Source organism: Macaca mulatta, chromosome 19 (assembly GCF_049350105.2).
Source record: "Macaca mulatta isolate MMU2019108-1 chromosome 19, T2T-MMU8v2.0, whole genome shotgun sequence".
Classification (NCBI taxonomy): Eukaryota; Metazoa; Chordata; class Mammalia; order Primates; family Cercopithecidae; genus Macaca; species Macaca mulatta.
Window position 1 is genome coordinate 17,344,200 of NC_133424.1, and position 13,639 is coordinate 17,357,838.

Consider the following 13,639-nt stretch of genomic DNA (forward strand, 5'->3'; position numbering starts at 1 on the left):
TCACCCTCGGGACTCTCTCACAGGCAAGGCCACCATGCACATTTGTTCGGGTTGGTCACTGCAGAGCTGAGGGCAGAGATCCTGTCACGCCCTTCACCTGCAGTGGTGGTTTTCCGATTCCATTATTCCTCGTGCGGTTACTACTTGGCTTTCTACTATTGGTGGGAACTTCCTCATTCTCCCATTTATTTAGTTATGTATATTAGATATGGACTCTGGGTTATAATCCGTTCTAGTGCTGATGTCCATGCTGTTCCACATTTGGCTGGTAGGGTCCCTTTGACTCCTGTGTCCTTTTGGCATGTCCTCATCATTCTTTCTTTGGTGGGGGAATGGGCGTTCACTCCGCCACCCAGGCTGGAGTGCAATGGCACAGTCAGCCTTGACCTCTGGGCTCTAGCTGTCCTCTCACCTCAGCCTTCCAAGTAGCTGGGACCACAGGTGTGCGCCACCACACCTTTTTGTAGAGATGAGATTTTGCCGTGTTGGCCAGGCTGGTCTCAAACTCTTGGGCTCAAACAGTCCTCCCACCTCAGCCTCCCAAAGTGTTGGGATTACAGGCGTGAACCCCTGCACCCAGCTCATCCCCATTCTTCAGGCACTTTGGAGATAGTTCTGGATAGACAGTGTTGTCCTTCTTGCCATGATTGTGTGTCCAAGTTCAGGTCCAAGTCCAGCTTAGAGACAAAAGCCTGCAGAGACTCAACACTTGGCTTCTCCAGGGTCTTCCCAGTGCAACCCTCTTCCTGTCCGCTTCTTGTTGCTGTCTTGGCCCTCAGGACAAAACAGGGAGAGGATTCTGAGGTTGTCGTAGCCAGGGGCACATCTCCCTTGCCGTTTGGATGCTGTGGCAGTCTTGCCTGTTACCCAAAGCCCTACCCTCTGAGATGGAGATCTCGGATTTGGCAGTGGCGGGTAGCTCCAGAGGTGTCATCTCGGGGATCCTGGGTAACTGGGAGGCTCCTGCCTATCCCTCACTGAGCACCTTGTGGCAGTTCCCAAAGGAAAGCACGGTCTTAGCCTTCTTGTGACTCTGTGACAGCGATGGATAGAGGCCACCGGTGGGAGGCAGAGTTAACTGCATGGAATTTCTCCCCACAGAAAAAAATGAAACTTCGTGGTACCAAAGACCTGTCCATCGCTGCGGTGGGGAAGTACGGGACTCTGCAGGAATTTTCTTTCTTTGACAAGGTGAGGGTGGGCTCTGGCTTCCATCTCAGGGATGCCATGTCCAGCTGGGTGGGCTGATGCTCCCTGGGCCTGCCCCAGGACTGGGGGAGAGGGGCAGGTAAGGTGGGTGCACTCTGAGGATGGAACAGGTGGGACCAGGAGGATGGGCTGGCCCCCAGCTTTCACTGCAGAAGGGTGTGTGGGCCACCTTGAAGCCCAGGCATGTGGTGTGGGCGGGAGTCCACAGTGGGTGCTGAGAGTCCAAGCAGAGTATGAAGACATACACATCTGCCACCCTGCAGCTGTGTAGCTTTTTTGGGTATCAGGGATGATTGTGGGGTTCCCGCCCAGGGTCTGTGGGCAGAGCAAACAAAGTGGCTGTGTACATGGGCTGAGTTGCTGCACAGATCGCGTGCACAGACTGTGTGAATTGCTGCAAGGACCGTGTGCACAAACTGAATTGCTGCACAGAGTGCTTTCACAGACTGTGTGAATTGCATGGATCGCATGCGTGGACTGCGTGAATTGCTGCACGGTTGCGTGCACAGGCTGTGTGAATTGCTGCACGGATCGCATGCATGGTCTGTGTGAATTGCACAGATCATGTGCACAAACTGTGAATTGCTGCACAGATTGCGTGCACAGACCGTGTGAATTCCTGTGCAGATCGTGTACCCAAACTGTGTGAATTGCTGCACAGATGGCGTGCACAGACTGTGTGAATTCCTGTGCAGATCGTGTACCCAAACTGTGTGAATTGCTGCACAGATGGCGTGTATGGGCTGTGAATTGCAGCATGGCTCTTGTGCCCATGCTGTGTGAATTGCTACACAGATTACATGCATGGGATGTGAATGCTGCACAGATCGTGTGCACAGGCCGTGAATTGGTGCATGGATTATGTGCATGGGCTGTGTGAATTGCAGCACAGATCTCATTTACTTACAGACACAGCTGGTTCCCATGTCGCACACCCATGTGGGTGACTTCCAAGTGAGTCAGGCCCAGAGGCTGAGGAGCAGGGGTTCACAGTGGTCCCTGACTGCTCTCTCCGCAGGTGCGCCGTGTGCTGAAGAGCCAGGAGGTGTACGAAAACTTCCTCCGCTGCATCGCACTCTTCAACCAGGAGCTGGTGTCTGGCTCCGAGCTCCTGCAGCTCGTCAGCCCATTTCTGGGGTGAGCAGCTGACTTCCCGGGGCTCCCCATGGGGGTTCTGTTCCTGTCAACTCCATCTACTTGGTTTTTAGTTACTTTGTGCTTTACTAAAGTCCTGTTTATTAATTGACGTGATTGAGATAATTATCAATTCCCATGCATTTGTAAGGAGCGATACACCACCTGGGTATCCTCCAGCTGGTTCCTTTAACAGTAACATCTGTAGTCAGTATCCTCACCAGAATACAGGGTCCTCGAATAATGCCTTTTCATTTAACACTGTTGTAACACCGATGAGAAAAAACATTCATTTCTGGTCTGAGTGGAGTTTGCACATTCTCCCCATGTCTGTGGGGATTTTCTCCTGCATCCCAAAGATGTGCATGTTAGGTTAAGTGTAGGTAAAGCGGTGAGTCTCCATGGCCCCAGCCTGAGTGAGTGTGGCGGGGTGAGCGCCCTGCAGTGAGCTGGCATCCTGTCCAGGGTGGGTGCCCCCCTGGTGCTCTGAGCTGCTGGGATGGGGTCCGGCCACCCAAGACCCTGAATTGGGATAATTGGGTAAATCATTATTTTACTTGTTTTTACTCATCTTTTTTATGTGTACATGTGGCTTGCCTTCATTTCAGTGTTTCATTTTAGAAGTGTTTCGATCTCTCTTTAGAAATTCGATGATGGTTTTGTGACCAGAAATATGCCGTAGGAACTTCATTCTTGTTTATGTGTCAATTAGCTTGTGGCAAAATTGGTTTTGTTACACATCTTTTCACTTAAAGTCACAGCTTCCTAAAACCTGTTGATGATGTTGAGTGAGGACTTCCTGTATTGACTCTCACACAACCCCCCGATCTTTCCAGACTCTCCATGTTACTCGTACACGTCTGGTGTGTGTGTTTTTATACAACTTTCTCACTGTGAAGGGTTGTGTATCCGCCGCAGTGAAGATCCTGAATAGCTTCAGGACTGTCAGGGTTCTGGCCTTGACCTTTATCTCCATCCCAAAACCCTGCCTCAGCTGGAGTCTGTTCAAACCCCTGGCAGCCACTTACCTGTTCTCTAGACACTAATGTTACAGTAACGGAACTGTACAGGAGGAACCCTCTGGGAGAAGCTTTTTTTTTCCCCAGTATAATTCCCTGGAGATTCACCTGTTAAATACTTTTTAAAATTCTAACACTTGGGCCAGGCGCAGCAGCTCATACCTGTAATCCCAGCACTTTGGGAGGCTGAGATGGGCGGATCGCCTGAGGTCAGGAGTTCGAGACAAGCCTGGCCAACATGGTGAAACTCCATCTCTACTAAAAATACAAAAACTAGCCGGGCGTGGTGGCGGGCACCTGTAATCCCAGCTACTTGGGAGGCTGAGGCAGGAGAATCACTTGAACCCAGGAGGCAGAGGTTGCAGTGAGCCAAGATTGCGCCATTGTACTCCGCCTGGGCGACAAGAGCGAGACTTCGTCTCCAAAAAAAAAAAAAAAAATTCTCACACCTAGATCGGGCTCGGATTGGGTATGGTGGCTCACACCTGTAATCCCAACATTTTGGGAGGCCAAGGTGGGTGGATCACTTGATGTCAGGAATTAGAGACCAGTCTGGGCAGCATGGCTAAACCCTGTCTGCTAAAAAATATAAAAATTAGTCGGGGGTGGTGGCACACGCCTCTTGGCCCAGCTACTTGGGAGGCTCAGCTGGAAGGATAGCTTGAACCTGGGAGGTCAAGGCTGCAGTGAGCTGTGATCACGCCACTGTACTCTAGCCTGGGTGACAGAGTGAGACCCTGTTTCAAAAAAAAAAAAAAAAAAAAAAAGTAACACCTCTGTTGCACAAAGGGAAGCCTCATTAGTGGGTCAGGTCTAAGAGCAGCTTCTAACCCCTGGTGGCCAGGTCAGCCTCAGGAGGGGACTGGGACTGGGTGGAGGGGCCTGGGAGCAACTATGTACACTTGTGTCTGCTCTTGGGCTCACAGGAGTGTGCACAGTAGGGGTAGGCGGGCTTGTGAGCGCTGTGTGAGACCTGGGAGCCAGCCGGGGCCAGTGTTGCTTCCTGCACATCAGCCCTGTGACTGGGGTGCGTCACTTGGGCAGTCTGAGACTCTGTTTCCTTGCTGTAAAATGGGGATAGTGAGTGTACTGACCTACGTGGAGTTCCCGAGAGCTGCAGGTGGGTACTACCTGCAGGGCCCTTCAAATACAACAGAATCTCACCAATAAAAGGAAAAGAGAGGTTTTTTCCGGCAGAAGGAAATGATGTAAGTCACAAACTTGGATCGACCTAAAGAAAGGAAGAGCGTCGAGAAAAATAACACGTGAAGTTTTTTTTTTCAAGACAGAGTCTTGCTCTGTTGCCCAGGCTGGAGTGCAGTGGCACAATCTTGGCTCACTGCAACCTCCACCTCCCGGGTTCAAGCGATTCTCCTGCCTCATCCTCCCGAGTAGCTGGGATTACAGACGTGCACCACCATACCTGGCTAATTTTTGTGTTTTTAGTAGAGGTAGGGTTTTGCCGTGTTGGCCAGGCTGGTGTCGAACTCCTGACCTCAAGCGGTCTGCCTGCCTCGGTCTCCCAAAGTGCTGAGATTATGGGCATGAGCCACCATGCCTGGCCACGATTCTTTTTTTCAATGGTTCTCGCACATGGTGGGTGCACAAGTTACGTGATCAGCCCATTCAGTCCTTCCTTAACCCTTTTCCCATTTACCCCAAGGATAGTGGTTGACGGCACTTGCGGCTGCAACGTTTACCCCGAGATAACTTTGCCATGAAGCATCTCATTTTTATTACTGTTTTTGCATTGCTCTCATATCAACTTTGGAAATAAAAGATACCATTTTATGTGTAGCATTCTGCTTTTAGTAGTGATATTTCCAGTTACAAAATATAGTAATTCTTGATCACTGAAAATGTCAAATCTTGGAAAATATAGCATTCCTACGTTTGATGTTAACATTGTTCTCAAACAGTTGTTTGCCAAAGATTCATTTGATGAATCTGACTGTTCCAAAATAGACGATTCTGGTGATTCAGATGATTCTGATGTTCTGTTTAGAAATAACTCCAAGAACAGTTTTTATATTTTACTTTCACATTGAAAATCAGATTTGCTTCAGCTTCAAAGAGTGTGTTTATGTAAAATTAAATGAGCGCTGGCAGTAGGTTGGACTTTTTTTTTTTTTTTTTTCTAAATGGGAAAAAGTTAAATCAACCCTGGGGACAGGTGCTGTGTGAGCCCTTTTGCGTTAACTTAAAAAATATATATGTGTGTGTGTGTGTGTGTGTGTGTATATACATTTGTTCATTCGTTTTGAGACAGTTTGCTCTGTTACCCAGGCTAGAACTAATGGAAAATAGGTTCAAGGCTGCAGTGAGCTATGATCACGCCAGTGTACTCTAGCCTGGGTGACAGAGTGAGACCCTGTATCAAAAAAAAAAAAAAAAAAAAAAATTACTCTGTTGCACAAAGAGAAGCCTCATTAGCAGGTCAGGTCTAAGAGCAGCTTCTAACCCCTGGTGGCCAGGTCAGCCTCAGGAGGGGACTGGGACTGGGTGGAGGGGCCTGGGAGCAATGGTAATGTAATGTAAAATAAAGCACAGACCCAAGAACCCACATGGCCAATAAATGGCTTGAACCTTTATTAAGCAGTCACCCATTTGCCCACCACCCCCCTCAAAAACAGACTCCAGGAGCCCCCCATGTACCGTTCCAGTCCCTGCTCATCTCATTGCAAGAGTGTCCTGACTTCAGGAGTGACCACCTCCTGCACTAATGAAGGTGCAGCCACCCAGGTGGGCACCAAATACATGGCTCAGTCTCACCCCCATCCGGGTTTTGTTTCCTTCCTTCCTTCCTTCCTTCCTTCCTTCCTTCCTTCCTTCCTTCCTTCCTTCCTTCCCTCCCTCCTTCCCTCCCTCCCTCCCTCCTTCCTTCCTCTCTCTCTCTTTCTCTCTCTCTCTTTTTCTTTTTCTTTCTTTCTTTCTTTTTTTTTTTCAAGACAGAGTCTCACTCTGTCGCCCAGGCTGCAGTGCAATGGTGCGATCTCGCCTCACTGCAACCTCTGCCTCCTGGGTTCAAGTGCCTCTCCTGCCTCAGCCTCCCGAGTAGCTGGGACTACAGGCGTCTGCCACCATGCCCGGCTAATTTTTGTATTTTTAGTAGAGACGGAGTTTTGCCATTTGGCCAGACTGTTCTCAAACTCCTGGCCTCAAGTGATCCGCCTGCCTCGGCCTCCCAAAATGCTGGGATTACAAGTGTGAGCCATGGTGCCCAGGCCCTGGGTTTTGTTTTCTAATACGTCTCACCTCTGGTTCCCTCCAATTCTAGTCCTTACTATCTCTATCCTTATGCCCCTCTACCTGTCCCTGCCCGTTATTTCTGTGATATTAGCCTCCCAGGTTTGCTCACTCATTTGGGGATGCACAGGAGGATCACCGTGGCCCAGGATAGCTGCTTGATTACAGTCTCGATTCCTCCCTAGTCACAGCCTCGAGTGATGAGCTGCTTTCATATCATCTTCCCAAGGGTACCAATTAAGTCCTTTCCTTCCTTTCTTTTTTTTTTCTTTTAGCATCTTAAGTAATTCATAAAGTTAAAACATATTTGATGCATTTCAATACAGTTCCTAGTTATTTTAAAGGTGAGGGGCCAGGCATGGTGGCTCATGCCTATAATCCCAGCACTTTGGGAGGCCGAGGGGGAAGGATCACTTGCATCCAGGAATTTAAGACCGCGGCCTGGCACAGTAGCTCACGCCTGTAATCCTAGCACTATGAGAGGCTGAGGCGGGTGGATCACCTGAGGTCAGGAGTTCAAGACCAGCGTAACCAGTATGGTGAAACCCCATCTCTACTAAAAATTTTAAAAAATTAGCCAGACATGGTGGCCTGTGCCTGTAGTCCCAGCTACTCGGGAGGCTGAGACAGGAGAATTGCTTGAACCCAGGAAGCAGAGGTTTCAGTGAGCTGAGATTGCACCACTGCACTCCAGCCTGGGCAACAGAGCGAGCTGTCTCAAAACAAACAAAAAAACTCAACCAGCCTGGGCAACATAGTGAGACCTCGTCAGAAACTAGCCAGAAGTGGTGGCGTGTACCTGTAGCCTCTTGGGAGGCTGAGGTGGCTGGATCACTCGAGTTTCGGCAGAGCCCTCATCTCACCACTGCACTCAGCCTGGGTGACAGTGTGAGACCCTGTCTCAAAAAAATAAATAAGGAAACTGAGGCTCAGATCAAATGCCTCTGACTTACCCTAGGACAAGCACTCATAGGTGAGCTGAGCGTGCTGTTAGGTAGCAGCCGGGGTGCTCCAGCCCCAAAGCCAGCCCTTTGCATGTTCTCTGCCTTCTGGGCACAGTGGCTGCTGGGCGTAGCGTAAGCAGGCGCGTGCTGTCAGGCTGGGCTTCGATGTCTTTTGTTTTTTTTTTTAACCCAGCATTTCTTGGAAGTGTTTCAGCATCAGATGTGAACCCATGTCCTCATTTTTAAGCAACTGTCCCTTACCAGGGTCTCAAACGATGGGCGTTTGTCTCTAGTCCTCCCTGTCAGTGGTGTTGACATCAAATGCTCCTGAGGTTACGACCCTCGCGGGTCAAGCTGAGCTCATCAGAAGGCCTTTCCCTGGTGGTCCCGGGCATGCACGTGTTGGGGTGATCTTTTCAGTGGGTTTTCTTTCTTGGGCCGCTGAAGGTCTGTAATCGCCCTGAAGAACAGCCCGGAGCAGGATGGTGCTACTCTAGTCTCAGGCAAAACGGGGGCTCCTGGGGTCTGTTTGTGACGTGGGTGGTGGGCACACGGGTGGGCCTTTTCTATGGACGTGGAATGCACATTCACCTTGAGTCGCCTCCACTGGGCTCAGAATCCAGCACTCTCTGAGCCTGGGTCCCACCTGGGACAGGGGGCCCCCAGGGGCTGTGTGTGGAGCTGGTGTTGGCACCTGCGCCCAGCGGGCCCATGACCACCCTGGGTTGGAATTGGGACTCAGCTTCCTACTAGCCAAGCGAGCCTCAGTGTCTTTGTAAAATGGCCATACCTCCCTCCTGGGTTTGTCAGGAGGTTAGAGGGGAAGACAAAAGGAATATGAAAGGCGAGAGTCTGAAAGGCAAGATGCTGAGCAGATGGTCAGTGCCGGGACAGTCAGCTGTTCTTGTTTCCATGTTTCGGCAGCAGAGACTCACACAGGGACGGGCGTTAGGGGAAGGGTCTGTATGGAGCAAGGTCTGGGATGAAAACGGACCTCTGCGTGTTCTTGACACAATGCTTGGTTGGGTTAGGAACATTCACGTGGCTTTCCTCTGTGTGTTCAACCTGCAGTCAGGTGCTCAGCTGGGCTGGGCGGCTGAACACGGCCCAGGGAACTGCCCCTCGCAGCTGGCAGCCACATGGCAGCCGGGCGAACTGGGTTCAGCATTCCCTTCTAGCGATCCTGATTTGTGTTTATCCCAGCAGTAGCCTCAGGCATCTCTGCAGCATTTTCGTCGGTATCTTTCCTCCCTACGTTTCCATTGGCTTGTGGGTTTTCCTTGTGAGCGCAGTTGGCATAGGGTTCTTAAATACGTGGCACGACGGAGGCCACATCAATGAGGGGGACATCATTATGGGAGGGTGGGCTGGGTGGCTGGGTGACTGCAGGATTGTGGCACCAGCAAAGTAACTGCACCTTTTTTTTTTTGTAGGATCTGATGTTACTGCTTAGAGACGGGATCCCGCTGTGTTGCCCAGGCTGGTCTCAAACTCTTGAGCTGAAGCGATCTTCCCATCTTGGCCTCCTGAGTAGCTGGGATTCCGGGCACACACCACCAGATCTGATTTTAAACAGAAATCCAGTTGGCATTGTAGAGTCGTTTGCATTAAAGCCTTCCTATCGTCAACCACAGCCATGACCTGATGACTTTCAAGCATGTGTCCAGAGAGGGGTTCACAGAGAGGAGTCTCCCTCATGAGAGGGGAAGACTGTAGATCAGAGATAGGCAAACTTGATCTCTGAGGGGCCAGACGGGCTATGTGGAGATGATTCATACCTCTCTTGTGCAGGCCACAGGCAGTGCGTACACAAGTGGACGTGACTGTGGGCCAGTGAAACTTTATTTACGATGGGATGGCTGGGCATGGTGGCTCCTGTCACCCCAGCACTTTGGGAGGTTGAGGTGAAAGGGATCACTTGAGGCCAGGAGTTCAAGACCAGCTTGGACAACATAGCAAGACCCCATCTCTACAAAAATTTTTAAAATTGGCCGGGCATGGTGGCTCACACCTATAATCCTAGCACTTTGGGAGGCCAAGGCGGGCGAATCTCTGGAGGTCAGGAGTTTGAGACCAGCCTGACCAACATGGTGAAACCCCATCTCTACTAAAAATACAAAATTTACAGGTGGTGCGTGCCTGTAATCCCAGATACTCGGAAGGCTGACAGGAGAATAGCTTGAACCCAGGAGGTGGAGGTTTCAGTGAGCCGAGATTGTGCCATTGCACCCCTGCCTGGGCGACGAGTGAAACTCTGTCTCAAAAAAAAAAAAAAGAAATTAGCTGGGCGTAGTGGCACATGCCTGTGGTCCCAGCTATTGAGGAGGCTGAGGTGGGAGGATCTCTTGAGCCCAGGAGTTTGAGGTTGCAGTGAGCTGAGATCATGCCACTGCCCTTGAGCCTGGGCAACAGAGTGAGACACTTTCTCTAAAAAAAAAAAAAAGAACCAAACCAAACAAAACACAGGCAGTGGGCAGACTGGCTGTGGCTTGCCGCTCCCTGGCCTCTTCCAGTCAGGGAACGTCATGGGCTCCAGCTTCTGCCAGTTCAAGTCATCTTTTCTGGTGTATTTCAAAGCCTCCCTGTGAGTATGGGGTCAATAGGCACAGGAAGGGACCTGGTGTGTGACAGAGGGGTGGGAGGCCCATTCATTCACACACCTCAGGACTTGTAGTGACTTCCTGTGTATTGGATTCTTCCGCCTCTCATTTGCGTCCATGATGTTGAATTCTGACTCTGTTTAAGCTGTAATGTCCACATGAAGCCATTCTAAAATCTCCAGATCCCTCTCAGAAGGCCCAAGGGATGACCAGTTACCATTTTTCTTTATCTTTGAAGGAAATTTCCAGAGCTGTTTGCACAGTTCAAGTCCTTCCTAGGGGTAAAAGAGCTGTCCTTCGCGCCACCCATGAGCGACAGATCCGGGGACGGGATAAGCCGGGAAATCGACTATGCATCTTGTAAGCGCATAGGATCCAGCTACCGGGCACTCCCCAAAACCTACCAGCAGCCCAAGTGCAGCGGGAGGACGGCCATCTGCAAGGAGGTAGCGCTCCCTGGGGCTTACATGTTCGCTGACATGGTGCATCCCCCACCCCTCCCCAGCAAACACCCAATACCCCCGTTTTGAATGAAATGCTGTGTGCTCAGCCCTCCTGAATGTTGGGTTATGGGTGGTGCTGGGATGTGGCCCAGCAAAACCACCTGAGCAGAGACAACAGTGTTGTACCCTGCTGGTAGTTTTGGCAAAACACAGAGTGTCAGGGATAATGTGGAGTTCACTTATTCATCTGTTATTTGAGTTAGGTTTATTGCTGCCATGATTCTGCTCCGTCCCGGGCTCACTGACCTCAGTGTGTTTCTGTTTAGCTTGACCATTGGACACTTCTCCAGGGTTCGTGGACAGACGATTACTGCATGTCCAAGTTCAAGAGTACCTGCTGGATTCCAGGATATAGTGCAGGGGTCAGCAAACTCTGGCCCATGGGCCCTGGCCCGCTGCCTGTGTTTGTAAATAAAGTTTTATTGGCACACAGACACAACCATTCATTTACATATTGCCTGTGGCTGCTTTTCTCACCACAAAGGCAGAGTTGAGTATTCATCCGGGATGGCCTGCAAAGTCTGAGATAGTTGCTCTCTGACCCTTTGCAGAGAAAATTTACCAATATCTGAAATGAAATCAGCCCTCCATATCTGCAAGTTCCTCATCTGTGGTTTCAACTAACCATGGATTGAAAATAGGTGGGGAGAGAGAAACCAAAAAATAACAGTACAGCAATAAAACGTAATCCACATTTTAAGAATGCAGTGTAACAATGATCTACACAGCATTTACATTGCATTAGGTATAAGTATTCTAGAGATGATTTTGCATAGGTTATATGCAAATAGGATTCCATTTGACATCAGGGACTTGAGTATCTGTGGATTTGGGTCTCCAGGGGTGGTTCTGGAACCAATCTCCCAGGATACCAAGGGAGTGTTCACTTGACCAAAGTCATGTTTTCCCTTAAAAACTTGATTCACCTTCCCATTTGTATAAGGCAGTTGCCTATCATATAATCAGGATTGTATTATGTATCTTGGTACTTTGTACACTGGCTAACAGTAAATCTTAGCTCCTGGGGCATGCAGCGCCGTTCATGGCGTTTCCTCTCGATGCAGGTACTGAATGACACCTGGGTCTCCTTCCCCTCCTGGTCTGAGGACTCCACCTTCGTCAGCTCTAAGAAGACACCGTACGAGGAGCAACTTCACCGCTGTGAGGACGAGCGCTTCGAGGTGTGTGTGGTGCTGTGGCCAGGCCTCCCAGCACATGCCTGTCCCCCTTCTCCACCGGACATGCGTCCTGATCCTCCTCCACTGTGCCAGTCTCCTTTTAGGAGCAGGGATTGCAGCACATTCCAGCAGCTCCTGGAAGCTTCCTGCTGGGTCTTGCTGGCCTCTGGGCTGGCTACCAGATGGCACTTTTTTTTTCTGTTTAAAAATTTTGTTTGGACTGGGTGTGGTGGCACACACCTGTAATCCCAGCACTTTGGGAGGCCAAGGCAGGTGGATCATTTGAGCTCAGGAGTTTGAGAACAGCCTGGGCAACATGGTGAAATCTCATCTGTACCAAAAATACAAAAATTAGCCGGGCTTGGTGGCGGGTGCCTGTAATCCTAGCTACTCGGGAGGCTGAGGCAGGAGAATTGCTTGAGCCAGAGAGGCCGAGGCTGCAGTGAGCCGAGATCAAGCCACTGCACTCCACCCTGGGCAATAAAATAAAAATAAATTTAAATTACGTTAAAGAAACTTTTATTTATTTATTTATTTTGCTTGCCCTGTCTCCCAGGCTGAAAGTGCAGTGGCACAATCATGGATCATTGCTGCCTTGACCTCCCAGGGTCAAATGATCCTCCCACCTCAGCCTCCTGAGTAATTGGAACCACAGGTGCACACTACCATGCCCAGGTTGTTGTTGTTTTTTTAACTTTTTTTGTAGAGATGAGGTCTCACTATGTTCCCCAGGCTGGTCTCACACTCCTGGCCTCAAGCGATCCTCTTGAGTAGCTGGGATTACAGACACACCACCATTCCTGGCTAATTTTTGTATTTTTAGTAGAGACGGGGTTTCACCATGTTGATCAGGCTGGTCTCGAACTCCTGACCTTGTGATCTGCCTGCCTCAGCCTCCCAAAGTGCCAGGATTACAGGCGTGAGCCACCGCACCGGGCCATAAATTTTTTTAATTAGCCAGGCATGGTGGTGCACACCTATATTCCTAGCTACTTGGGAAGCCAAGGTGGGAGGATCGTTTGAGCCCAGGAGGTTGAGGCTGCAGTGAGCTGTAATTGTGCCACTGCACTTCAGTCTGGGTGACAGAGCAAGACCCTGTTTCCTACACACACACACACCACCCCCCTCCAAAAATCCTCTGCGCTCTGAGGTCCCAGGCTCCTCCCTGAGGCCTCTTGAGTTCCCCAGTGGCTGACCCCTTCCTGCCTTCCTTTCCATAGTTAGACGTTGTCCTGGAGACGAACCTGGCCACGATCCGCGTGTTGGAAAGCGTGCAGAAGAAGCTCTCTCGGATGGCGCCCGAAGACCAGGAGAAGTTCCGGCTGGACGACTCCCTCGGGGGCACGTCAGAGGTGATCCAGCGCCGTGCCATCTATCGCATCTATGGCGACAAGGCCCCGGAGATCATCGAGAGCCTCAAGAAGAACCCCGTCACCGCTGTCCCTGTTGTCCTGAAAAGGTGCCCTGCGGCATCCCGCCTTCCCTTCCCTTCCCTTCCCTTCCCTTCCGTGCCGCAGGGAGCCCCTGGAGAGCTTGTTAGTGCTGTTTGTCAACAGGGGTAATCTCCAGGGGAGGTCTCAGGCCTAGGGCTGGCTTCCTGTATTTCCCAGTCTCCCACTCCTGAGAGGAGAGCACTGTGACCTTCTAGGACTTTCCACCTTGCACATAATCACATCTAGACATCTAAACTGCTTTAAGAGTCAGATGCAACCACTACACTGTGGCTTGCATTTTATTTAACGCTGCATCTCGGACACCATCTGGTGCTAGTGAACAGGTATTTATCAAGTGGCCACTTTAAGGCAG

The 13,639-nt window shown here is 50.4% G+C and overlaps 1 protein-coding gene and 1 long non-coding RNA gene across 5 annotated transcripts in view; both read left to right on the forward strand.

Moving 5' to 3' along the window:
- The window catches only part of SIN3B (SIN3 transcription regulator family member B), a 50,292-nt gene that overhangs the window by 23,287 nt on the left and 13,366 nt on the right, over window positions 1-13,639 (forward strand). For 2 of the 4 annotated variants that reach the window (XR_013409197.1, XM_015123246.3), the window contains exons 7-11: window positions 1,102-1,191; window positions 2,228-2,346; window positions 10,391-10,598; window positions 11,720-11,836; window positions 13,054-13,292. Coding sequence is in view for 3 of the 4 variants with exons in the window: in XM_015123246.3 (XP_014978732.2) it covers window positions 1,102-1,191; window positions 2,228-2,346; window positions 10,391-10,598; window positions 11,720-11,836; window positions 13,054-13,292 (773 nt within the window). In the remaining variant the exon portion in view is untranslated. Of the gene's footprint in view, window positions 1-1,101; window positions 1,192-2,227; window positions 2,347-10,390; window positions 10,599-10,921; window positions 11,063-11,719; window positions 11,837-13,053; window positions 13,293-13,639 lie in introns of all 4 variants that reach the window. The other 2 variants (XM_077978231.1, XM_015123245.3) reach the window with 2 other exon arrangements.
- On the forward strand, window positions 6,270-7,522 carry LOC144336843 (uncharacterized). The gene is made up of 2 exons (XR_013409198.1): window positions 6,270-6,390; window positions 6,526-7,522. It is a non-coding gene; the product is annotated as an uncharacterized LOC144336843 (long non-coding RNA).